Source organism: Arvicanthis niloticus, chromosome 1 (assembly GCF_011762505.2).
Source record: "Arvicanthis niloticus isolate mArvNil1 chromosome 1, mArvNil1.pat.X, whole genome shotgun sequence".
Lineage (NCBI taxonomy): Eukaryota > Metazoa > Chordata > Mammalia > Rodentia > Muridae > Arvicanthis > Arvicanthis niloticus.
Genome location: NC_047658.1, coordinates 110873562 through 110899220, shown reverse-complemented (window position 1 = coordinate 110899220; position 25659 = coordinate 110873562). Strand labels below are relative to the sequence as shown.

Genomic DNA, 25659 nt, shown 5'->3' with positions numbered 1-25659 from the left:
ATGTACTACCACCTTCTGTGGCTGACTACTCTTACGACTAGACTGCTTGCTCCTAAAATCTTCAGTCCTCCTCCTCAGTTGGCTAGATAGTGGCTCTCAAGCAGTGGGTTACGTTAGCTAGGGTGCTCCATCTTGTTGGCCCCCTAGGCCCTATGCATTGAGGTTAGCCCCTGGCTTGTGTGAACACCTGAGGTCTATTGTCAAAAACCTGAATACGAATGGCTGAGCTGTTCATAGTGTAGTCTTCTCTAGAAACTGGAAAGAGGTGAGTTGCAGAGACTTCTTCAGCCAGGCTCATCCAGTGCAGCACAGACCTGTGAGGATCCAGAACTAGAGCCACCGGGATCCTTTAGGGATCAGGAGATGGTGGCCTGCCATCCCTGCATGGTGAGGTGAAGGCAGATAGTAGATGTGCATCTGCCATAGAAGACCGAAAGCCACTGAGCACACATTTCATCAGCAGGTTGACCAGGGCCAGCTGTCACTTCAGCCCTGTTTTCTCTTTCATTTCTTTCTGATGGACAATCCTGCTGGGAAATCTCTTTGGCATGGCTGCCTCTTTTTCATTCTTCACTGACAGCTTCTCTGTGGGAGCCTAGCGACCAAAGGCAGACCACCGTGCCACATGGGGTTTCACAGACTGTGGCTTGTGGTCTGCCATCAGCTGCTGACCGCAGCTAAGCCTAGGAAGGAGAGAGTAACTCAGCCAAGGCTTTCTCTGTACACTTTGTTCTGCATATCACCAACCTCAGTGGCCTTGAAGAGGGGCGTTGAGGTTGGTGATATGCAGAACAGGGCCCGAGTGCAAGGCCAAAGTGAGCAGTTGGCCAGTCAACGAAGAGAAGTCTGTGATAAATAGGGCTGACACTCCCTGTAGGACAGTCAGAGTTGGGGCTCTGTGTTGCCAGGAGGGCCAATATATAGAGAATCTCTGATGTACTGTGTGGAAGCATCACCTGTCAATAAAAAGATGATGGTCTAGTAGCTGAGGCAGGGAATAGAAGGTGGGACATCCAGCAGAGAAGAGAGAGGGTTCTGGAAGTCAAGACTGTGAAGATTTGCCTCAACGTCTGAGGAAGTTGGGCGTATGAAGCTGAGGAGAGGTATTCATCCAGTCATGTGACAGAACTTAGACGAGTTTAAATTGGATGATTGAGTTACGAGCTACTGGGAACAAGCCAGAACTTAGGGCCTAGATGCTTAGTATCAAATAATAAGCCTTAAGTCATTATTCAGGAAGTGGAAAGCCCATAGTCGCAGTCCAAGAAGACAGTTTTAGAGGCACAGGGCCCTTTGCATCCCCACAGAGATCTGTCCTTGTCTAGGAAGGAGCTACACAGGCATCATCTATCATGAGGAAAGGCCACAGGACTCCTCTGGGAGGCAGTGGCATCACAGACAACTGGTGACAGTGCAGATACCGGCACTGTATATGGAAGGAGCTAGAGGTCTGTTAGGATGTGGGTTGATGCCCCTTGCATTGCCTGTTGGTAGGTCTATAGCCTTGAACAGAAGGCCCCGGGGACCTGCAGCCTTTGGTGAGAGCTGATGTGAGGTTGTTGTGTGGGTAGCAGCACTTGGCTCCTGCCAACGTGGTCTGCACGTCTGGAAGGTGTGGTGTGCAGGTCTGCATTGCCATAGTAGTGCCCATATCTGTTTTAGCGCAGTCACAAAGTGTGTGCTGCTCTGACTCTTGGGTCACAGCCCTGAAAACACCGGACTTGAGATTGTGACTGAGTAAATGGGTCTTCCTGTGTATACCGCAGGCTCTGTCCTTTGTTCATGGCTGGTCCTGTCAAGTTCCTACCTGTCATCGGGGTTGTTAGTCTAGAGGATCCTGGGTTTGGAGTGCAAAGTAGAACCCTGCACCAAGCCTCAGCCAGTTCCAGGCTATGTCCTGGAAGTCGGGACCTCTGAGGCCCCTCAATGACAGGGGTGTCCTCTTTTTAGCCTCCCAAGTAGCTGCAGCAGCAGAGCTGGGGAGTAGGGTTGCCTTGCCACACTGGGCGTGGGTGCATAGTGGTGCATCTTTATTCTTTGTTCCAGTCAGCTGTGGGCCACGAGTACCAGTCAAAGCTTTCCAAGCATTGTTCACAAGTGGACTCAGTCCGGGGCTTCGGAGGCAAGTTCGGTGTCCAGATGGACAGGGTGGATCAGGTGAGTGATGGTCAGGGGCTGCAGGCTCCCTGCCACAGTCTCAGGCTGCACTTGTGGCTGCCCTTTTGAGCCAGTGCAGTGGTGCACAGGTACCCTCCGACCCCGTGGGACTGCAGGAAGGGTGTCTAGGTAAGAACTTAAATGAACGTCTCTGATGCTTGCTGCTCTGACCTAAGTGAGGGGTGCTGACCATCCAGTGGGGACTAGGCAGTGACATGGAGTAATAGGCCTCAGTGTACTTACTACAGGCCTCCCTGTGTGCTTAGCTTCTGACTCAGCTATGGTATGCCATCAGGGACCTTTTTCATTGTCTTCCCTGGATGGATATGATTGACAGGCAGAACCCTCCCTCAGCATGGGTTTGTTGGGAGGCTCTGAAGTAAGCCTGAGACTGTTCTGATTCTCCCGCTTGTGGCTGCCAATGGAGCAGGGAAACACACTGTTTTCAGTGTGCATCCTAACTCTAAGACATAGTAGCAGGGTCTGACCATCGTGTCTGAGGTGTGGGAGGTGCAGAGTCCCACCTCTGAGTCACACAGGAAGCAGAGTGGACGCTGAGGGCAGGCCTGCCATCTTGTTAATGTTCTCAGTAAAGCTTGTTCAGGAAGACTGTGTGGCAGGGGAATTAATTCCAGATCAGCATGCTATGCCTGGAACAAGTCAGCCAAGGAGAGAACCTGCAGGGGATGGAGGGTACTGCACACACAGACCCAGGCAGTGATGATTGGGTTTGTAGTTTGACTATGAAGCCAAAGGTCAGAAAGCAACATTGTTTAAGCCTGGCTCACACCTGTATTCCCAGCACCTGAGAGGCAGAGGCAGGAGGATTGCCCTGAGTTTAAAGTCAGTCTGAGCCACAGGGAGACTCTATATTAACAAACAAAAATCCAAACACTCAAGGATGTAGAGACGACTCAGATAGCAGTGAGAACTTGTGTTTGGACCCCAGCATCCACATAACAAGCAGGCCCAGTATTGGTGTGGAGTGGAGAGGAGACAGGAGGATGGCTACCGGCCTACCTCTTGGTTCAGTGAGACCGTCTCAGAGGCATAAGGAAACAGTGATACAGCAGGACACTGGACAGCCTCTGGCCTTTGTGTATGTGTGGCACACACACCTAACCACATAACTAAAAGCTTGGTTCTTTGTGTGCCCTGAGTTCAGATGGGTCATCTCCATGGTGTTTTAAGTGCCCATCTCTTATGTTTTTGTCCCACAGTCTGCTGTAGGCTTTGAATACCAGGGGAAGACGGAGAAGCATGCCTCCCAGAAAGGTAAGGGGAGTTCTGGTGCAGCCTGGCAGTGAGGACAGGCAAGGAGGCCTCCTCTCTGGGCTCTGGGCTCTGGGGCCATCTGACTGTGGCAAGAGTCTGTGTCCTCATTGTCCGTGGCAGACATAGAGCCTGGTGGCTCCAGTGGAAGCTGCCTTCTCTTTACATGGGCAGAACAGCTTAGTCAGCTCTCTGGTATAGCGGCTGAACAGCAAATGCTAATGTTCCCGGAAGACAGAAACCAGAGTTATGAGCCTGTATTATTGATACTGTGCCCTGAAACATGGGGAAGAGAGTGTTGATTGATTTTCATGATGTCACATGACCCTGGAGCCTCTTTGTTGTTTGAAAGCAAAAAAAAAAAAAAAAAAAAAAAAAAAAAAGTCAAATCGTTTCTTTACAGTACGGGAGGATGTGAACTGAATTGTCTGCACAAAGTTTGAGGGTTGTGCCTCTCCTCATTTTCTCCTTTGAGGCTCTTGGCCAGCAGCCTGAAGGGAGAAAGGGAGCAGAAGTGGCAAAGAGCAGGGTTCAGTCCTGACTATGCGTGGGGTGCCCTCTGTAGACAGCTGCGGTGGTTTGGTTTTATCTCTTTTAAGATAATGTCATGCTATCATGACATTGATACTCAACAGTTGAACTTAACAATTCTCCTGCCTCAGCCTCATAGAGTGCTGGAATTGCAGGTATGTGGTACTTCACCTGACTGTGAATTATCATTTTTGTTTATTTTTGAGATGGGGACTCATTCTGTAGCCTAGACACATGGATCCTGGGGAAGGATCATCAGGCTTGGTGGCAAGCTTTTCCCATGCCATGGGCTCAGTGGCCCCCGACTTTGGTTTCTTGAAGCAGGATCTCACACCATAGACCAGGCTGGCGATTCCTAGTGTGAACTGCTGTGGCCAGTTCATTCTCTCAATACAAAACAGTCTCCTGCAATGGTGGGATGTGAGCTGAAGTCTGCACCGAGTTTGAGGATTGTGCCCCTCCCTGCTTCCTCCTTGGAGGCTCTTGGCCAGCAGCCTGAAGGGAGGAGGGAGCAGAAGTGGCAAAGATCAGGGGTCGGCCTTGAGTGGGTACAGGACGGCCTGTGTAGACTGCTGCAGTGAGAAGCGTCTATTGTTTTAGGGATGGGGTATATTAAGGCGTCTTTAGGGTATGGTGGAAAAGGGCTGATTGGTCATGGCAGCAAGCGAGCAGAAGGGCTGATTGGTTATAGCACAGCACCTAATTATCATGCGGGCAGGAAGTCAGAGTAGCATGTGTGTGCTAAGTTATGTAGCCTTGCAGAGACCTCTGTACAAGGTCACCTTTCAGGCACAGCCAACCAAGGCCAGCCACTTGTGTTCAAGGACTTTCTCAGACAGAGACAGGGATGCCCCAGTGAGAAAGGGAGTCCCCCATTTTGCGCTCAGAAAACCATCCAGTCATGGAGGATTGCTATCTTAATAACAAGGTTCCCCAGCAGAGGTGTCCAGTGTCATCTAAAGAATGCAACCCCTGTGTTCCAAGTAAACATAGTGTGTGTCTCTTGGGAGTCTTAACTCACGCTGATTGCTGTCTTGTCTCCTTAGACTACTCGAGTGGCTTCGGTGGCAAATACGGTGTGCAAGCCGACCGTGTAGACAAGAGTGCCGTGGGCTTTGACTACCAGGGCAAGACAGAGAAGCATGAGTCACAGAAAGGTTGGCTGGGCCTTGAGCTCCTTTGTGGATGAGTGTGCTCTTTTTTTGTTTGTTTTTTGTTCCTGTGTTCCTTCTAATCTTTTCATACTTCAGCTTTCTTTAGACTTATTTATTTTTATTTGATGTGTATGGGTGTGTGGGGGTGTTTTGCGTACATGTATGTATATGTGTTCTGTGTGGAAGCCGGAAGAGGAAATACATTTATAGATGGTTATGAGTGGCTGTGTGGGTGTTAGGAGCCTAAAAAGGGTCCTCTTAACCACTGAACCTCTCTCCAGTGCAGCAGTTTTGAACCTGTGGGTTGTGGCCCCTTGGGGTCGAATGACCCTTTCACAGGAGTCACATAGCAGATATCCTGCATATCAGATATTTACATTACAATTCATAACAGTAGCAAAATTACAGTTATGAAGTAGCAACAGAAATAATTTATGGTTGGGGTTACCACAAGATGAGGAAGTGTGTTAAAGGTCACAGCCCTGGGATAGTTGAGAGCTGCTGCTCTCGAGCCTCTGTATTTTGAGACAGGGTCTCATTTTGTAGGCCAGGAGCTCACCATACAGCCTCATACTTGACTCCATCTTCCTGCCCAGCCTCCTGAATCACAGGTGTGAGTCTGCGTGTGCGTGTGTGTGTTTGCGCACATATGGGGAGGGTTGGGGGAAGCATGCCATGTGTGAATGTCAGAGGACAACTTTGTGGACTCACATCTTCAACCTCTCTGTGGTTTTTAGGGATTGATCTGATGTTAGCAGGCTTGTGTGTCAAATACCTTATTGTGTTTTGTTGTTTGAGACAGGATCTTTATTGTGTAGCTCTGGCTGTCTTGGAACTAGGCTGGTCTGGACCTTGCAAGCACCTTATCTTGTACTTGTGCCTGCTGAGCCATCTTGAAGTTCCCCATCCCACCCCCACCCCTTCTTTTTCTTTTTTTTTTTCTTTTTTTTTCTTTTTTTTTTTTTTTTGAAGATTGATTGGGTTTAGCTGAATAGTCCAGGTTGACTTGGGGGCAGGGGCTGGGAATGTAGCTCAGTGGCAGAGCACAGAATCGGGATTTGAGCACCACATCCTCCAGACCCCTATAATTATGACAAACTCTGCCAAAAGACCCGACTAGGCCATACTGGCTTTCTCGTTCCATGCTGTGTGAAGAGCAGGCCAGCACGGTGTTTACAGACCTCTGCACAGTGGCCTGTCTTCTGCTGTTTGGTTTTTGTGCCCACATGTGTTAGTTCTGTTTAGTGTTTACCAGTATTTAAAATCAAGAGCTTGCATCAAAAAGAAGCCCTTGGATTTCTTTCTTTCTCTCTCTCTTTCTCCTTTTTGTAGATTTACTTATTTACATGATGCTCTGCCTGCATGAACACCTGAATGCCAGAAGAGGTCATCAGATCCCATTACAGATGGTTGTGAGCCACCATGTGGGTGCTAGGGACTGAACTCTGGTCCTCTGCAAGAGCGTCTTGCACTCTTACTGCTGAGCTGTCTCTCCAGCCCTTTTCTGTTTTTCTTTTTGTGTATTTATTTTGTTTATTTTTTATTTATTTAATTTATTTTATTTCGTTGTTTTTTGTTTGTTTGTTTGTTTGTTTGTTTTGCCAAGGCCTCACTTTATAGCCCTGGCTAGCTTTGAACTCAGTGTATATTGGCATTGTTGACTTCAATCCTCAGCAGTTTTCCTGCTTTGGCCTCCTGAGTGCTGGGAGACAGGCATGAGCCACCACACTTGGTCTCTCTTTTCCCAGCATGTTGATCCCAGGGATTGCGCTCAGGTCATCTGCTTAGTGATAAATGCCTTTGATGCTGAGCTATCTTGACAGCCCACAATGTACATTGTTAAAGACCATATAACATGTCCATTTGATCTGTTGCTGGCGTAACTTTTTATGTTTATTTTGTGCATGTGTATAGCTGTGCACATGTGTGGTGGTCAGAGTACTCCTTTATAGGAGTTGTTTCTCTCCTTATACTGTGTACCATGTGGGTTCCAGGGATTGAACTCTGGCCTTCAAACTTTGTGGCAGGCCCTCCCAGCCTTTTAACCCACCCTGTTGCTAGTTTTTCCTACAGTGCTGTTCTTGTTTCAGATTACTCCAAAGGTTTTGGTGGCAAATACGGGATTGACAAGGACAAGGTGGATAAAAGTGCTGTGGGCTTTGAGTATCAAGGCAAGACAGAGAAGCACGAATCCCAGAAAGGTACCTGTTGCTTTCTTTCTCTAGCCAGCCCCTCCCAGGATGACAGGTGTGGCCACAACAGAAGACAAAAATAATGTCACCTGCAGTAGTTTAAATGGTCAGCCTAAGGTGGCCAGTCCCAGCCTGTGGTTACATAAGAACTCAAACAGTGGCCTCATCTTTGACCCTAAGTCTCAGTGTTGCTTTTAGCAGTGTCCTGTCACGCACGCCTGCCTGTGTGTGATGAGACCTCGCTGCCTCGAGGGCCGCATGCGTTGGCCCTGCCTGTTTAACTGCACTCCTAAGATGTGGTTATCTCAAGGGCCTCTGATGGGTGTCAGCCAGGGTCTAGTGAAGTGTGTCTTCTTGCATCTGAAACCCACGTCCTCTTTGTCCTGGGCTGTGCAGTAATGCTAGGGTATGGCTTTCTATTGTGCATGCAGACTATGTAAAAGGCTTTGGAGGAAAGTTTGGTGTGCAGACAGACAGACAGGACAAGTGTGCCCTTGGCTGGGACCATCAGGAGAAGCTGCAGCTGCATGAATCCCAAAAAGGTACCTCCTCTAGCCCACTCTCTGTTTTCCTTAGGGCCCTCTGGGAAGCTCGTGTTTGTTCCTCAGTGAGTCACGTGCTTTATGTCAGCAGTGTTTCTGTCTGAGTTCTGTTCTCACAGTCTGAAGTTGTCCATGTTTCCCCTAGTTCCAGAAATCCCCATAAATGACGGGGGGCGGGGGGATCCCCTCCAACCCCTATGCCAGGGCTGCAGCCCCTGGGAGCCTGGTTACTATGGCACCCTTTAGGGGGCTTTGTCCTCCAGGTTCCTGGATTCTCCTTTATAAGGTGGGCTGTGGTATGTGGAAGGCACACTTCTTTTTGCAGTCCTGGAGATGGAACCCCGGGGCCTGGTCTGTGCTGGGCAGGTTCTGTCTATCTGAGCCTCCCTCAAATCCTTGCACACTTTAATTAGAAGTTTTTCTTGTCACAGTGGGAACCCTGTCCCAGGGAAAGCTGGTTTGAGGAGGGTAAAACTCTGTAGCTGTCTCCAGCTGTCCCTTCAGCACAGGGAGTGGGGCTGATAACTCCTCTGCTGTCCCTCTCCTGTCTGCATCCTGGACAAGGCCCTGCAGGCAGACCTTGAAGCCTGGAGTAGCTTTAAGTAAACTTCACCATCCAGTTCCGATCCTGCTTCTGCATCTCAGCTGAAGTTTACTGACCTTTAAGCTTGTTCCTTAACACTTTGGTCAGTGTTAGATCACTAGGCCCAGGTCAGAGCTCTTACTGTCTAAAGTGATGTACTTGACCATTGCTCGTGCTAAAGTGATTCTAACCTCGCTGTTTCCTCTCTCGGTCATGTTCCTCACTGTCTCACGTGGATCTCCAGACTATAAGACTGGTTTCGGAGGCAAATTTGGTGTTCAGTCCGAGAGGCAGGACTCCTCCGCTGTGGGGTTTGATTACAAGGAGAGATTGGCCAAGCACGAGTCCCAGCAAGGCACAGTTCCCCTGCCTCCTCCCACCAGCCCTTGCAGTGCAGCTGACTTGGAGCAGACTTCAGGGTTTACCGCAGTGCCTGGGACAGTTCCCTGTGCCACCAGTTGTCAGTGATGACCTCCACTCAGTGTCATGCTAGAGCAACATCCTGGAGCTCAGTCCTTTTCCTGTTCTTTTTTTACTCCGACCTTTTGGGTTCAGGTTAGGAGGCACTCTGCAGGCCAGGTTGGTGTAGTATCCACAGCGGACACCCCTGCCCTCATTGCTGCTGACCCCCAGCACTGAGTCTCTGAGCGCCTCCCTATCACCTCTGACCCACAGGGGGTTGGATGTACTCCTTCTCCCAGACCTGATGCTAACTACACACTGGGGTCATGGAGAATGAAAGACCCGTTTTATGTGCTCGCTCCCTGTGTCTTTGTTTACAGTGGTGTGGGGTTTTGTTGCTTTTGTTATTGTTTTTTGGGGTTTTTTTGGCCAGGTGTACACTGTTTTGTGTGTGTGTTTGTTTTGTTTTTCCGACCACACCAACTGTGTGTAGTATTTGTCCTTACTCGGAGCCTCACCTTAGTGCACACTGTGTGGCTGATACAGGCAGGTGGAAGCATGCCCTGGGGATCTCAGAAGCTATTGCAGTTTTTCTCTCCTTAAGAGGTCAGGGTGGGCTGTAGGCTCCCAGATGCCAGCAGATTGTGTGGAGGTGACCATTGGTTCCTGTGATGTCAAGGCTGCATGACTGTCACTTTTATGTGTTTGTGTGTGGCAGCGACAGACATATTTGTCTGGTGGCATTTCCACACAGAGGTGTTTTTTTTTTTTTTTGTTTTTGTTTTGTTTTGTTTTTCTTTTAAAAAGCAAGAGAACAAACCACGGTGGGGCCTCTAATTAGCGCCCAGTAGAACAGGCGCCCGGGAAGCAGATGAGAATAAGGCCCTGGCTGGTGTGAAGACTGTGCTATAGAAGTGTGCACTGCAAAGGCCTGTCCTATGTCCTCCCTCCTTGGCTTCCTTCCCGCAGGCCTGCCGCCCATTCCCTCCCTGTCCCCATTCCTGGAAGCATGCCCACACCTCTCCTGCTCCCTGCCTGCACTGGGCACTGTGGTTAGACAGCTGGCTTTGCCAGAAGAGCCTGTCCGCGGGCAGCTTTCACATCCCTCTGCTCTGGTTTGTGTCCCCGGGCTGTTTGTGAATCCATGCGCATGTACCTGCCACTGCTCTCCTGTCCTCAGCCTCACGTAAGTCTTGCCTTTGCTACCTTTTAGACTATGCCAAAGGATTCGGCGGGAAGTATGGGGTTCAGAAGGATCGGATGGACAAGGTAAGGCTGATGAGCTATGGTGGGGATGTCCTTCCGAGGGATCTTGGCTCCGAACATGGAGGTCTGTCCAGCAACATTAGGCATGTGTCATTCCATGGCCCTGGAGTGGCTACCTGGGAACCCTGCATACGTCATGTATGGGTTCATTCTGTTTCACTTGAGGCTGAGGCCAAGCAAGCTGAGTACTTGGTCACAGCACAGCAGTTAGTGGGAGGGGTCTTGGGTGAAACCCAGGTGCTTGATACAAGTGTCTTGGGGACTATTTGACATTTTTTTTTTTAATGATTTTTTAAATTACGTATACAGTGTTCTGCCTGCACGTATGCCTGCACACCAGAAGAGGGCACCAGATCTCATTATACATGGTTATGAGGCACCATGTGGTTGCTGAGAATTAAACTCAGGATCTTTGGAAGAGCAGCCAGCACTCTTAACCTCTGAGCCATCTCTCCAGCCCTTCTATTTGAACTTTTAATTATTAGCAGAAAGGCAGGCAAGAACCAGTTCTGGAAGAGCTTAGTGTACACTTTTAGTCACTGTCTGTTACCACAGACAGAGAGTTGGACTACCAGTCTTGTTGCAGTTGGCCAGCAGCTGGGACATACTGGGCCTTACCATACCCTCTTTCACTTGTTCCTTCAGATAGGGTCTTGCTGTGCCACCTAAGCTGGCCTGGGACTTGAGATGCTTCTGCCTCGGCCTCCTGAGTTTGGAATTGGTGCCATCTTGTCCAGCATTATCTTTTAGGCATGAAAGCATGTTCCTGTGGTAACAGGTTGTTCCCTCTCTGCAGATCCCCTCATCAGCCTGTTGTTGCTTTTAGTCAGTTCCGGGACCCTGTGGGGTCAGCTGTGAGCTGGTGAAAGAATTGTTTAGTATGTCAGCCAGTGGTGGGGAAAGCTATTGCTAGACAGCTCTGTGGGTTCTCCAGCAGCCTGGCAGGCCTGCTTTCCTCCGCCTGAGGTGAGCTGCGTCTTCTCAGCTGCACAGATGCCAGTCTTCCCTCCTATCCTTGGCTATGGTCACAGATGGCATGCGTGGATCATCCACAGAGTTGTTCTTCCTTTAGACTCAGCTCAGTGTGGTTGGCTCCACCCTAGACATCCCCCATGTCACCAACATATCTCATAGGAGGACTTGAGAGCAAAGCTGGTGGCTTGAGCTAATTGGACCCAAGGAAGCCAGATGAACTGAGTTTATGATTATATGTAGCCAGGTGGTGGCGCACACCTTTAATCCCAGTGCTCAGGCTGCATAGGCAGGCAGATCCCTGAGTTCAAGGCCAGTCTGGTCTACAGAGAGTTTCAGGATAGCCAGGTCTTTACAGAGAAACCCTGTCTCCAAAACAAAATAAAAACCAAATCATTATGTGTATGCATGTGTATACGTAGGTGTGTGTGTACGTGTGTGCACATATATCTGCCATCGAGTATACTTGGTAGTCAAAGGACAACTTGTGTGAGTTGGTTTCTATCATGTGGGTCCCAGGGATTGAACTCAAGTCGTTGGGCTTGAAGGCAAGTGCCTTTGCACAGTGAACCCTCTCATTGGTCCCTGGGCAAAGTTTTGAGGGGAGATAGGAGCTCACCTGCAAAGATGGTCAGTGACAGTGAAGCAGAGGATGTGACAGGAGCCTGGTTTGGGAACACGGTCACCACAGATATGGAAGAGTGAGGGTGGAAAATCTGTTTCCTGCTGTGGGGAAGGCCCTGGGAAGCCTACGGAACATGCAGCCTGTCCGTTACTGGAGGAACCTGAATCCAGATATAGCTGCACGCACCTGTAACCCCAGCACTTGACAGAGCAGAGGTGGGGCTCGGTGTTACTCGAGGCAGTGGTGGAGCCTTGCAGAGTTGGGGGACTTGGGTAGAAAAGATGAGGGTAATAAGGCCCTAGGCAGCCAGGATGCACAGGGCTGCCTCAGTGGCAGGGGAGGGCCATGCAGCATACTGAGGGGCACCCCTCAGGGTTTCACCTCTGCCAGTCAGAATAGACTGAGCAAGGAGGCTGGGTGAGGTGGCAGGAGACCAGGTGTCTGGTGGCTGAGAGCCCTATGGCAGAGGACATGAGGAACTAAGTGTGTTAGTCAGAGGCTGGCATTGAGGAAGTTGTGGTATCTGTGGTTAGTGGTGATGGTGAAGATGGTGACCGCTGACCTTCTGCACTTGGAATCCGGAAATGATGTGGTTAGAATTATCTCATCTCTCCCCCTCCTGCCAGCCAGGCATGGCCATTTTCCCTCTGTCTATTGTCCTGTGGAGAAGCCCAAGGGACTGTAGGGTAGGATCAGGGCCCCAGCTATGCCACAAGGCTTTTCCAAGAGCAGTGGTTCGTTCTTGTAGTGACTAGGATAAGGTAGTAACCTTGATACCAGCCTGTCCTCTCCTAGAGAGGAAAGTGTCTCTCTATGGTGGTTTGTGCCGCTACAAGTGTCCCAGGGACAAGAGTAGCCAACCTTGTTGGGCTCCAGAGCCAGGCTCTGTGGAGAAGGAGGAATGAGGGCTGACATGGGCAGGATGGATCGAGGGCTGAGGAGAAGGAGACTCAGGAAATTGGGAATGGGGTCAAGAAGCTGGGCTGGGGCTGGGGATGGCTCAGAGGTAAAGCTGGCTTAGGGTTGGGGAAGCCCTAAGTATCATCCCAGCACACTTTAGGAAAAAGGGGGTGAAGGAAGGCAGGAGTGAGAAGGAAGCGGAAGGTGTGGAGATGGATCAGGGTTCCTTCAGGCTATTGCAGATCAGACAGCAACCTCCGAAACAACTAGGTGAGGGTTGTTCTGGAAGAGCAGGATGGGGTCAGGTTTAGGGGCAAGGTGTCTGGGAAGAAGAAAAAGGGTAGTGAGGGTAGCTGAGAGGCACAGCTCTGGGGGCTCTCAGCTGGGAGTGGCACCGTAAGGAGATCAAACAGGGTACTAGTTCATCTTTCACGGTCCAGCTTACCCATAGGAGGGAGATGGGCACTAGGGCTAGTGGGGAGGGTCAAGTTGACTGTAACCCATCTGGAGTCAACTGAGTTAAAGGACACTACTCTCACTGGGGAGAGGCCTCTGGACCACCTTTGGCCTCCCTTCTTCATGTGGCATGTGTTGGGAACAGTGAATGCCCTGAACCCTGAATTTCCTTTTAGAAGCCACATGGCTGAGACTGTTGTTGGTGTTAGGACCCTATCGGCCTGTGCTTAGGTCGGCCGCTGGCTTTCTCCATCTCTACCAGAGTAATTCTGGAGCCTGTAAGCATGGGTGTGGGAAGTTGAGACAGCCTATTCCAAGAAGGGGGCCTGGCAAGGTGAGCCTGTGACCCACAGTGACTCACGTTCTAAATTCAGGAGTGTGCAACTGCAGGGTAATCAGTGTGTCTGTGGAAGGAAAGCCAAACCCCAGTGAATCTGTAGAGTACAGGATGGGGCAAGAGCTCTGTGTTGTGAGCGTGTTTTGAAAGTTGAGGAGGGCCCCTCACATTCTCTAGGTTACAGCTGCCCCAGCTGTGAAGGAGTGGGGACAGTAAGGACTCCCTGACTCCTCTCTGTCTCCATAGAACGCATCCACCTTTGAAGAAGTGGTCCAGGTGCCGTCTGCCTATCAGAAGACTGTCCCAATTGAGGCTGGTGAGTGAGTCCTGGTGGTCTGAAAGCACTGTGTGGTTCGTGGGGTACAGTGTTGGTGCCCTGTGGTCTCCTAGGCCTGGCTAAGGGGAAGGCCTCACCCTGTGGAGTATTGGTGAGAGGTGCTGGTGACCAGGTTCTGGGGCAACCTACATGTATCCCCTGAACCCACTCCTCTCACCTACAGCTTTTGACCGGTGGCTCAGAAACATGTCCTTTCAGTTGTCTGCTGGGCGTGTGAGGAGTGAGATGCATCTAGAGAGTGCCGTTTGCATATAGGATAGAAATTTCAATTCACACCAGGAAGTGGTGACTATTGGCCATGGCAAACACAGGATCAGTTCTTGGCCCATTCTGATACTATGAAAGCCATCAGGCCCTTTTGCAAAGGCCTCTGGAGGTACCACTTGTTTTATTGATATCTACTTTGTCTCATATTACAAGGGTCCAGACATGGTGGGATATGACTGTAGTCTCAGCATTTGGGAGACTGAGGCAGGAGGCTTGCCACAAGTTCAAGGCCAGTATGGGTTATGAACTGAGGCTTGGGCCAGCTTGAACTGTAGAGTGAGATCCTGTCTCAAAAAGAGGAAAGAGTAAACAAAATGGTTTTCAAACAATGAGACTGAGGCTCTTACACAGAGAATACAATATGGAATTAGTCTGTGTCAGGCCTCTGAACAGGGTGGCATTGTCATAGGACCACAGGCTTCCCCTGCATGCTCAGCCCTTACAAGGGAACAGGACTGACTGCTAGGCAGGGCAGAGGATGCTCTCGGGGAGCTCTGTGGGCTGTGGTTCCACAGGGCTGGGGGTTCCCCTGGGCTGTGGTCTCTGAACCTTTCCGGAGGCTTGCTCACCCAGCAGCCCGCTCCCTGCACCTTGTCTGGATTCAGTACTAGATGCAGCTGCCCTTTGATACTTTGTGGCTTCTTCTTTTTCCCACCCCTCATCACACATCTTCCCCCTGCCCTCCCAGCTTCACCTTCATCACTAGTTAAGAGACAGAGGATGACAGAAGGGAGAGAGAGAGATCCAAGAATTTAATGTATTTCTTCTTGCTTCTTCTTTGAGCATGACTACTAACTACAACCAACCCCCTGAATGACAGCCCCACCTATTGGTCTTCTATCATTTTTATATCCTCTGAAAAATTCCCAGAATTCCACATATCACACAATCACAGAAACTGTCTGCAGCTGACAAAACCATGCCTCTGCTAGAGCACGAGGTAAATCATAGTCAGCTGCCACAGGCAGTCGGAAGCCGCCCATATCCCACACCTGGGATTAAAACAAAAACATTTTTATAATATTTTTGTGTTTTTTAAAGAAACCAAAATTCCAAAACTCACTACTACCAGATATCTGAATTAAGCCTGCAACTCAACTGTAGAGCCCTTTCCTACAGTCTGTCAGCCATCTCAAAGCCTTTAAATGACAACTGTCATAATCGTATTAATAGGGATGCCATTCCTGTGGTGAAACACCATAACCAGTACAACTTGGGGAGGAAAGGGTTTTGGCTTATGCTTTCATATCACTGTTCATCACTGAAGGAAGTCGGGACAGGAACTCGAGCAGGGCAGGAACCTGGAGGCAGAAGCTGAGTCAGAGGCCATGGAGGATGCTGCATAGTGGCTTGCTCATCATGGCTTGCTGAGCCTGCTTTCTTATAGAACCCAAGATCACCTGCCCAGGGATGGTCCAGCACAGTGGGCCGGGCCTTCCTCCATCAATCACTAATTAAGAAAATGCCCCAGAGCTTACCTGAAGCCTGGGTTTTGTTGTTGTTGTTGTTGTTTTTGAGGCAGGGTTCCCTGTGTATCCATGGCTGTCCCAGAACTCACTCGGTAGACCAGAACTCACTCTGCCTCCCAAGCACTGAGAATAAAGGTGTGCGCCAGCCCTGCCCAGCTACAGCCTGATCTTATGGAGGCGTTTTCTAGGTTGAGACCCTGCAAGGATCTAGTAGGCCTGAGCATGACAAACATGGCTCTGGCAGGTCTTGCCCGGTCCCTGTCCCCCTCCCTTTCCCTTGCTAAACCATTATTAGATCACATTCTTAAAGCCAGCTACCAAGGCCTATTCTCTTATTTGGCTACTTCCTCCTCCTGAGGTTGACCGTCAAGTTCCAGCCATCAAAATGCTATACTGATCAAACCATCCAATCAAAATAAGCCAACCCATCCTGACGGGGTTCCCTTGTTTCCTTTATAATCTGCCATTGCCTGCATACAGGTATATGGGCCTTGTCTGTTTCCTGCCTATCCAGAGGCAGTCCTCAGGGCAAATATCCCTCCCCCCTTCCCTTGTTCCTGTTCACTTCCCCCTCATTCTCTGTCTCTGTCTCTTTTGGTTTTTCAAGACAGGGTTTCTCTGTAGCCCTGGCTGTCCTGGAACTCACTGCCAGCCTTGAACTCAGAAATCCACCTGCCTCTGCCTCCCAAGTGCTGGGATTAAAGGCGTGTGCTACCACTGACCAGCCTCTGTCTCTTTTTCCCTGCCCTTTGTCCCCCTGGGGCAAATCAGTCTCCTCTGTGCTGAGAACTTGGTCTTGGTGTGTCCTGTGCCAATAGTACTCTCAGGGTCCCTCCTCTGCAACGACTCTAACTTGCATCAGGTTGACATAAAGGTAGCCAGCATACCATGGTAGCAGTCACAAATGTCCAAAACTCCAGATTTTAAAATGTTTTTATTTTTTGCATTTGTCTTTGTAGACAGGGTTCTACTCTGTATCCCAGGCCAGCCCTGAGCCCACTGATTAGCTCAGGGTGCCCTTGGGCTTAAAGTCATTCTCCTACCACAGTCTTGATTTAAGCACTGAGATCCCAGGTGTGTGTTATGACACCTGGCCAACCCAGGTGTCACGCTTGACCAACAGCAATACGTTTTTTCCTTGTTTATTATGTATTTGTTTGTTTGTTTCTGTTTTTCTGTTTTGTTTTGAGATAGGGTCTCGTGTAGCCCAGTCTGCCTGGAGCTCCTGGTCCTTTGCCTGAGTCTCTTCAGTGCTAGGATGACATGTTTGCACCACCGCACTTGGCTCAGCAATGGCTTTTCCATACCAGAGAGGCTCACCTTGGAGGAAATACCTGCCAGACACTCAAACCTACTTCCTGTCATGTTTGGGAAAATGGTGTTCTGAGAACAGGGCTGTTCACTTGTGGGCTCAGGGGTGCAGTCAGCCTGCCCCCGAGACAGGCTCACGCTGCTCAAGCCTGACATCCTTCCTGCTCCTGCTCCTGTCTTTTTTCCTCCCCTGTGGTGCCAGGGATGGAACCTGGTCCCTTGTGTATGTCAGGCAAGGGCTCTGTCACTGAGCCACACCGCAGCTCCTCACTGGGGAACTTCTTCTGAGCCATATCCTGTCCTTCCTGGTTACAGAACTTAGCTATTGCTTCATTCAGCCCGAGTCTGTGGTGCTAAGCTATAACAGTGTCTAGCTTAACTCTGGTGCAGACCCAGGCCTTCTAAGGCCCATCAGTCTCCCTTGGGCTTTGTGTGTGATGGCCTGGGTGAGCCGACAGTGCTCTGTAGGTCTCCTTGCGTGAGGATGACTTTGCTGTAAGGTCACCCTGGTGTGGCTTTTGTCCTGGTGGGGTGTTCTAAGACAGACGTGTCCTCTCTTTCCTCCAGTGACCAGCAAAACCAGTAATATCCGTGCTAACTTTGAAAACCTGGCAAAGGAGAGAGAGCAGGAGGACAGGCGGAAGGCAGAAGCCGAGAGAGCTCAGCGGATGGCCAAAGAAAGGCAGGAACAAGAGGAGGCGCGAAGGAAGCTGGAAGTGAGTAATGATGCCGTGTCTGTCCCAGAGCCTCGGCATCTCTGAGTCTGCAGCAGCAGGGCGCTGTGGGAGGAAGGTCCTTTCTGTCACTCTAGTTACTGCTGGGAGTAGAGGGAGCAGGCGTGGGGGCAGGGCTCCGCCCTGAGGTGTATACGATATGCTCGCTTGCTTGCCAATGAGAGGAGTTAATTTGCTCCCGGCTAGATTCAGGAGGGGCTGGTACAGTAGGAAGGCTTGCTTACATGCTCACCCACTATCTGGACACCTTCAGCGCTCATCCTTTCCCTGAGGCCACATGTGTATGTTGGAGATGGCTCTGCAGATAGGTTGTAAAACTGATGAACACTTCCTCCCAAGGAGATGTTGGGGTTGAGACCCCACAGAGGAAGATGTGGGGTCAGGGGATGGTGTGCAGTTTCAGATGACACTGAGAGCAGGGGCTCAGACAATGGACCCCCAGTGTAGTACGTCTCAGAAATGCGGCCACATGTAGAAATGACCATGAGTTTATAAAGTGTACATCTCCCTATAGAGGCCCTGTCTCAGAGTGAGGGTTCACACCTTAGGTTCTGTTTATCCACGGTGCACGTGTGCCATCCCACAACATTCTGTCTCCATTATAGAAATTTCTTCAGGCTGACTTGGTCCTGTGGTTCTGGATCACTGTTGATTTCTGGTGTTAGATTCTCTTGATGCTGATTCTTGTGTTATGTGAGGCTTTTCTGTTCTGCTCACCTCATTTCTTATATCATCTTTTCCTATCAGTTTTGAGCTGACGAGACTAGACCTGACCCCCTTGTGCTTCAGGTTCTATGTGACATTAAACCTACATTTGACAGTGAGGGCCCTTTTTGGCACCCAACTGGGTATAAGGAGTGCCGGGGCAAGCCTTACAGCCTATTGTCACAAATGGGCTAACTCAGCAGCCAGGCTTCCTCATTGTGTTAGAGACTTGAACCATCCAGATCCGTCTTGCCCTCGGATGCACAGGAACACCAATGCCTGGGGTGCCTCATCTTTGGTGATTGCCACAGCTGTTGTAGTGGCATAGGACAGACAGCTCTTTGGTTGCAAAGACTGTGCTAGAGTCTTTATGGTTTTTCTCTCAAGAGCACACAGTGTGACCATTGTTCCCCCAACATAGAAGAGTAGAGAGAGGATGTAAAGTGAATAGGTGAGGTTAAGTCCTGTCTCTGGGGCCTGACTGCGACCTTGAACATCTCCTGTGGGGACATGTGGATCTTAATAAGTTTCCCATGCTACTGTCTGAGCTTGCTCCCCAAGTAGTTAGAACACCTCATACTTGATGCCACAGCCCTGAAGACCAGGGATCCTGAGGGATGTTGCCCAGCTGTGGTCCACTCACTGCCTCTGTTTCTGTCTTCTGTTGCAGTCCTGGGGACTAGGATTTTGCTTGGGGATACTCTATGGAGGTCAACCCTCAGGGGTCATGTCTCCTCAATGTTCAGAAAATATCTACCCACTCAAAGGTCCCTGAAACTCTTCGCCCATGGTAGCTTTGGGTCAGAGCCCAAGTTTGGAAGTGAGCTGAGGGCCAGATGGAGTGGCTGCTTGATGCCACCTCTGTACCTCTGCCCAGTGTCCCTGTCCACTGCACATCTAAGTGCATCTTCCCACCTTGTGATACAGGAGTACCACAGGCCAGAGTCCTCGAGAAGGCATGGCTGTGTGACCCAGTGGTCAGTGCTTTCTATTCTCCCAGCAGTACTTTCTACTCTCCCAACTGGGTGCCACCCCTTACAAAGCTGCAGACTTGACTTTCAGGCAGTCTGGGTAACCATGCGATTGCTGTCCTTCTGTCTTAGGAGCAAGCCAGAGCCAAGAAGCAGACACCCCCTGCATCCCCTCAGCCAGCTGAAGACAGACCACCCTCCAGCCCCATCTATGAGGTGGGTAGTCACGTGTCCAGTTGGCTGCCCTAGACTTTCAGACTCCTGACACCCTCCTCTTCTGTGTCCCTGGAGCAAGGTACCCCCTCCCCCCCACCTCAGGTTGGCTGTTTTCACCTTTGGGCAGCCCAGAACACCATGGCCTTCTTCTTCCTGTGGCTTCTGGGAGGTTAGTAAATGCTGCATGCTCAGTATTTGGTTGTCCTGACCGTGCTCCCTCTGGAATGAACTCTCCCTTGGCCTGCGACAGTATTCTTTCTTAGCCTCTTGTTCTCTGGTCCTTGTGGCCCTCTCACATGAAGCTTTGTAGAGTCCTTGCCTCATCCCGTACTCTGCCTGGACTCAGGGATCCCTCACTGAACTAAGCCTCTCTGTCCACAGACACATCTCATGGACCCCAGCCAGTCCTCATGTACTGCCCTTCCATTAGCTAGGTAACATTGCTCATGGGTTCTATTGTGCACATGGACCATGACTAGGGCTCCGGCGACCATGACCTATTCACCACCAGGATTCATCTCTTTGAACACCTTTGTTTCTTACCCTGCATGCAGTCAGCCTTCCCCTGCAAAACTTTTCAGTGGATATGGCCTTGTAGTAAGCGGCCCAGCCAGCAGAAGCATACCTACCTACATAAGCAGTACCTCCTGTTAGGCCAGGTGCTGGAACACTGGCTCTTTGTTGAGGCTAGGGACAGGGACAGGGACAGGTCTTGTGTCTAGCATATCATCTGGGACCAGGAGCCAAGGGAAGTACCTGAGATACTTTAGTGGGAAGATGGGGCAGGGTCCAATGTCCAGCCACCACAACAGAAACACTGTTAGCATTGCAGTAGGCTCTGTCTGCCACCATCTTGCCACATGGGACTGCTCCTGGACCTGAGTGATCTTCTTGAGCTGTGGCAGCTTGCTCTGCCTGGCTAACCCCCACGGGAAGCTTCTGTCCCCACTCTCTGGGCATGAAGCTCCCATTTTTTGCCTGACTACTTGTGAGTGGGGCTCTTCTGTCCACGGAGGTCCTGTGATAGATGGCTGTGTGTCTCTCCCCAGGATGCAGCTCCGTTCAAAGCCGAGCCAAGCTACCGAGGTAGCGAACCTGAGCCTGAGTACAGCACCGAGGCTGCAGGCGTTCCTGAGGCCAGCAGCCAGCAAGACCTAGCCTACACGTCAGAGCCTGTTTACGAGAGCACAGAGGCTCCTGGCCACTACCAAGCAGGTACTGGATCTGACTCTAGCCATGCCCGGGGAAGGGAGGATTCCTGAGACGTCTTCCCCTTCAGTGTGCTCCTCAGAGGGGTTTGGCCTGCTGTCTGATTGCCCAGGAATGTGAGTTCTGGGTCAGCCCTTGGATTGGAGAAGTTTAGACACAGTAGTGCATTCTATCCTGGAGTCCTGGGAAGGGCCATTCTGTGCTGTGTGAATGTTAAGGCTTCAGTGAGGATCTGCTGTCCTGGTGAGTCCTCCCTTGGGGGCTCTGCCTGTTACCCAACCACCTCAAAGGCCACATCCCCATGCTCTGCAGATGGGCCAGTGCCTAGCAGACAGACAGGGAGCTACATGTTTGCTTGGAGGATGAGGTTCTAATAAGACACTAGACCAGGCGAGTTCTTCAGCCCCTGTAGCAGCGTCTGGGTGGGTGCTGAGCACTTTAGCTGCTCTTAGCCTTTGATGCTGAACCTCCATTGCTCTGTCATTCTTCCTCTTGAGTTTGTGACGTCAGACATTTTGGCTTTTTGGTATTTTGGGGGGGGGGGGGCATGTTTCAGTCTCTGTCTTAGTCACTGTTCTATTACTGTGAAAAGACACTGTGACCAAGGCACTTCTTATAAGGCATTTAATTGGGGCTTGCTTACAGTTTCAGAGGCTTAGTGCATTATCATGATGTCAGGAGCATGGCGGCAGCAGGCATGGCAGCATGGTGCTGAAAAAGTAGTTGAGAGTTATGTCCTGATCCTAAGGCAGGTGGGGAGGGGCAATGCTGGGACCTGGCTTGGGCTTTTGAAACCTCAAAGCCCACCTTCAGTGGCATACTTTCTCCAGCAAGGCAGCACCTCCTAGTCCCACTCCCTGGTAACTAAGTGTGCAGGCATATGAGGTATTTCTTATTTAAACCACTACAGCCTCATTCAGTGTGTAGCCCAGGCTGGCCTACTTGTTACTTGTCCATGTGGCCATACTTCCTGTATGTGTCAGAGTTGGTGTCTAAGCTCTTCTCTTGAAAGCCAAAACCTGTCGTAGTCAGGTTTTCTACTGATGTGATGAAACACAATGAATGACCAAAACAGTTGGGGAAGAAAGGGTTTATTCAGCTTACACGTCCACATCACTGTCCATTACTGAAGGAAGTCAGAACAGGAACTCAAATAGGGCAGGATTGTGGAGGCAGGAGCTGATCCAGAGGCCATGGAGAGGGGAGGAGTGCTGCTTACTGACTTGACCAGCCTGCTTTCTTATGGAACTCAGCATTGCTAGCCCAGGGATGGCACCATCACCCACATGGGTTGAGCCCTTCCCATCAGTCACTAAATAAGAAAATGCCTTATGAGTTGTTTTTGTTGTTGTTTATTCTTTTCCTTTTTTTTTCCCCCCTCCATAGAGATAGGATTTCTCTGTGCAGCTCTGGCTGTCCTAAAATTCACTCTGTAAATGAGACTGGCCTTGAACACAGAGATCCACCTGACTCTGCCTTCTAATAAAGGTGTGCACCACCCCACCGGCACCCAACTAAGTCCTTTTGTTTCTAGGAGGTATCTGGTCCCTCCATCCCAATCCCTGCCACATAGGAACCCAGCTGATGTGAAGAGGTCTCTCTTTTAGCAAGTTTCTCCTCAGTCCTTGGGCAGTATGCTTGCGGGTCCTGACCGTTGCTCAGCAGTTCTGCTTTCTTACAGAGGATGACACCTACGATGGGTATGAGAGTGACCTGGGCATCACAGCCATCGCCCTGTATGACTACCAGGCTGGTAAGGCGCTGTCCGTGGCCTGCGGGCACAGATGTCCCTCCCCAGGGTGAAGTTCACAGCCACTCCCCCCAGACCAGTTCTGGGAACGAGTACAGGCTGTTTTATGCTTGGTTTTGAACCAGGGTCTGCTACCCAGTCTGACCTTGAACTCCCAGGCTTAAACGATCGTGCCTCAGTTTTCCCAGTGGCTGACACCTTAGGTGGACTTTACTGTGCCTGGGTACAATTTCTACAGTGTATCTTGAAGTAACTTTACAGGTGTTACCTGGGATGATGCCAGGGATGCCCATGTCTGTGCCCACCCCTTTGTTTCTCATCTTCTGAAGCCTTGAGGATCTAGAGCTACAGAGCCCCCTTAGTCACAGACCCGCTGTGTGGGCTGGGGACAGGGTTCCACAGGAACATACCCCACTCTCCAGTGCAGATGCCACACACAGGAGGACTTAGAACCAGTGTGGCCCCTCTCTGTCACGTCAGCACGTCCATTCCTCCTGGCTTAGTCCCTTATTACTTGAGCACTGTTTTATGGGATGCATAGCAGGACTCCCTCAAATCCTCAGGCCCCAAGGCCCAGATGGAGAGAGGGCTCTGCTAGTCCTCTCTCTTTCTGAACAGAGACCTGGCATGTATTTTCTGTACACACATGGGTTCTGTGACTTTTGGGCCATCACCTCACATCTTTCTAGAGTCTAAATTTTCATGTATAATCTTAGTAGCCCTCTCTGCCCTCCTTGTCAAGTGTCTTAACAGTGAAGGCCCTCTCCACAACCCTCTCCCCTGCCAGGTGGGTGTCTTAGGTCTCAGTCTCCATGGTCAGATGACGATCCCATCCGAATCTCTTTCTGCTCTCCCTAGCTGGCGACGATGAAATCTCCTTTGACCCTGATGACATCATCACCAACATAGAAATGATTGACGACGGCTGGTGGCGTGGGGTGTGCAAGGGCAGATATGGGCTCTTCCCGGCCAACTATGTGGAGCTGAGGCAGTAGGGCGGCCACCCAGAACCTACCAGCACCAGCACAGGGTTCACACTACAGAGCATCTGCGTGTGTTTGAGTTGGTTTCTGCTTCCGTTTCTGTTTTTGTTCTTTTTCTGAAGGTGGGAAGGGGAATATACATATTGCCTTTATATTTAATATGTCTGCTGATGCTTTGGGGCATGTCCTACCACAGAATTTGCTAATGTCTGATGATCATGTTCACAAAGAACATGGGTGATTACTTTCAGCTATCCCAGGTGTTTTTTGTTTTTTTTTTTTGCCAAGCTGACTATGGTATGTAGCCACTTTAGGGGTTGCGCTTCTCCTGAGGTTGGTGGTATATGTGGTCTTGTGCCCACCTCCCCCATGCCATGACAGTCGGGTTCCCAGGATGGAGACAGTGCTCCTGGAGTGGCCACTCGGTGAGGAGGCTCTCTGGGGTCCAGTGTTTGGAAGAAGAGGAAAGGGGACTAAAGGAAAGTGAGGTCCTGGAGCGGTGACACTGCAAGGGAAGTTGTATCCGTCAGTCCTGACCACTTAGACCAGGACCCCAAGTTTCCTTTATTCTATCTCCTCATCTCAGCTCATCTTCGTACCACCCCTGACACCCCAGTCCCTTTCTCCTGCCTTGCCCTGCAGTGTTACCTTCTCCCATCTGCATTCGAGGCCTATAGCACAAAGTGCATCTCAGAGATGTGCTGGCAGCTTATGCTGGGCTTGGCCTGCAACACGGGAGGCGTGGGGAGGGGGTCTTGGACCTGCTCATGACCCCTGAGCAGCCTGCAGTGTGCTGTATGGCCAGCCACTTGGCTGGGCAGGCAGATAGATACCTTCTCCCTGCAAGCTTCTAGAAGCATGCTCCCTATAGGGAGCTGTGTTCTTTTTGCCAAATACGTTCAATTATAGTCAGCTGATGGATTGATGTGGCCGAACACGGGACTTAGTGAACTGATGCTCCCACCTGGGTGCCTCCCCAGCTTCCTTGAGCAACTGTCCCTAAGATGCTTTCAAGTGTCTGAGACACCAGGAGGCTGGACCACACTGGTTATGCACAGTCAGGCGAACAGCATGTCCTTGTAGACGAGTCCCCGCCTCTGGGACACATGAGGATTGATGCCCGTTTTCTCCCCATGTGCTTTCCTGCAGAATCCTCGCCTTTCCGTTGTTAGGTCAGGTTTTCTATATGAATTACAATCTGGAATTCTGTAGCACACCTCATAGGTATGGAATTTTTTTAAATTAAATATTCAGAATAAACTTTTTTTGATCCATTTGCCGTGTGGTCTCCTGCAGTGCTTGGTCTCCATGTTTTGCTTTGAAGGTGGTGGCATTGGGGCTGAGTTCCCGGGGCTGGCGGCTAGTTCAGGTATCCTTTATCAGGGCTGCACTGTCCCTTGCCAGGGTAGCTGAGCAGCCCCAGCCCTTGAAGGGCCTTGCTCCCTGACGGAAGCTTTTGGCTGAAGTATAATCTCAGGCCCCAGGATCTGAGCAGGGAGCTGGCTCAGCTGGTAAAGTGTTTGCTGCATGTCTTCGGGTTTGTTGCTGTGACAAAGCACCCTTATTAGAACAGCTGTAGGGAACAAGGGTTTACTTAGCCACAAACTCTCCATCATGGTGGAGAAGATACTGCAGCACAGAAACAGCTAGTCCTGTCACATCCATAGTCAGTCCTGCCCACAGATAAGATGGTTCCCACATCAGTTAACATAGTCAAGCCCGCATAGGCATGCCCAGAGGCCTGCATTCTGGGTGAGACAAGGACTGTGCTGCTCAACCTTCCTAATGCAGGCACCCTTTGGTACACTTCCTCAGGTGGTAGTGACACACAACCATAAACTTAATTTCATTGTGTCTTTGTAACTGTAATACTGTTCCTGTTACGAATCATAATGTAACATAATCTGTTTTCTCCAGCAACCCCTGTTTGACCCACAGCTTGAGAACCACTGGTCTAGGTCCTGTCACACTGGAAAACACCATCATAAGTGAACTCAGTCTCCAGTCATGGTGGCACACGCCTTTAATCCCAGCACTTGGGAGGCAGAGGATCTTCTGGTTCAAGGCCAGCCTGGTCTACATAATGAGTTTCAGGACAGCCAAGGCTATACAGAAAAGCCTTGTCTCAAAAAAATCAAACAAACCAAAAAGCCTGGTGCTGGAAGGTGTGCTACATCCTTTAGTCCCAGACAGGTTGATCTCTGAATTCCAGGCCAGGCTTGAGTATACATTAAGAGTATGACTTGAAAACAACAACAAAATGACCAGTGCAGGGGTTGAAGGGGAGGATTGGGAGAGCTGGACAGATGTCTCAATGG

The 25659-nt window shown here is 50.3% G+C and overlaps 1 protein-coding gene across 3 annotated transcripts in view; it reads left to right on the top strand.

Moving 5' to 3' along the window:
- Positions 1-24615, top strand: part of Cttn (cortactin) — a 35768-nt gene extending 11153 nt beyond the window's left edge. The window contains exons 6-18 of one of the 3 annotated variants that reach the window (XM_034500254.2): positions 2047-2157; positions 3378-3432; positions 5007-5117; positions 7205-7315; positions 7738-7848; positions 8676-8786; positions 10047-10102; positions 13636-13705; positions 17341-17489; positions 19316-19399; positions 20449-20614; positions 22290-22361; positions 23217-24615. In XM_034500254.2, the coding sequence (XP_034356145.1) occupies positions 2047-2157; positions 3378-3432; positions 5007-5117; positions 7205-7315; positions 7738-7848; positions 8676-8786; positions 10047-10102; positions 13636-13705; positions 17341-17489; positions 19316-19399; positions 20449-20614; positions 22290-22361; positions 23217-23353 (1344 nt within the window). In that variant the 3' untranslated portion in view covers positions 23354-24615. The remainder of the gene's footprint in view (positions 1-2046; positions 2158-3377; positions 3433-5006; positions 5118-7204; positions 7316-7737; positions 7849-8675; positions 8787-10046; positions 10103-13635; positions 13706-17340; positions 17490-19315; positions 19400-20448; positions 20615-22289; positions 22362-23216) is intronic. The other 2 variants (XM_034500280.2, XM_034500289.2) reach the window with 2 other exon arrangements.
- Positions 24616-25659: the final 1044 nt, after the last annotated feature.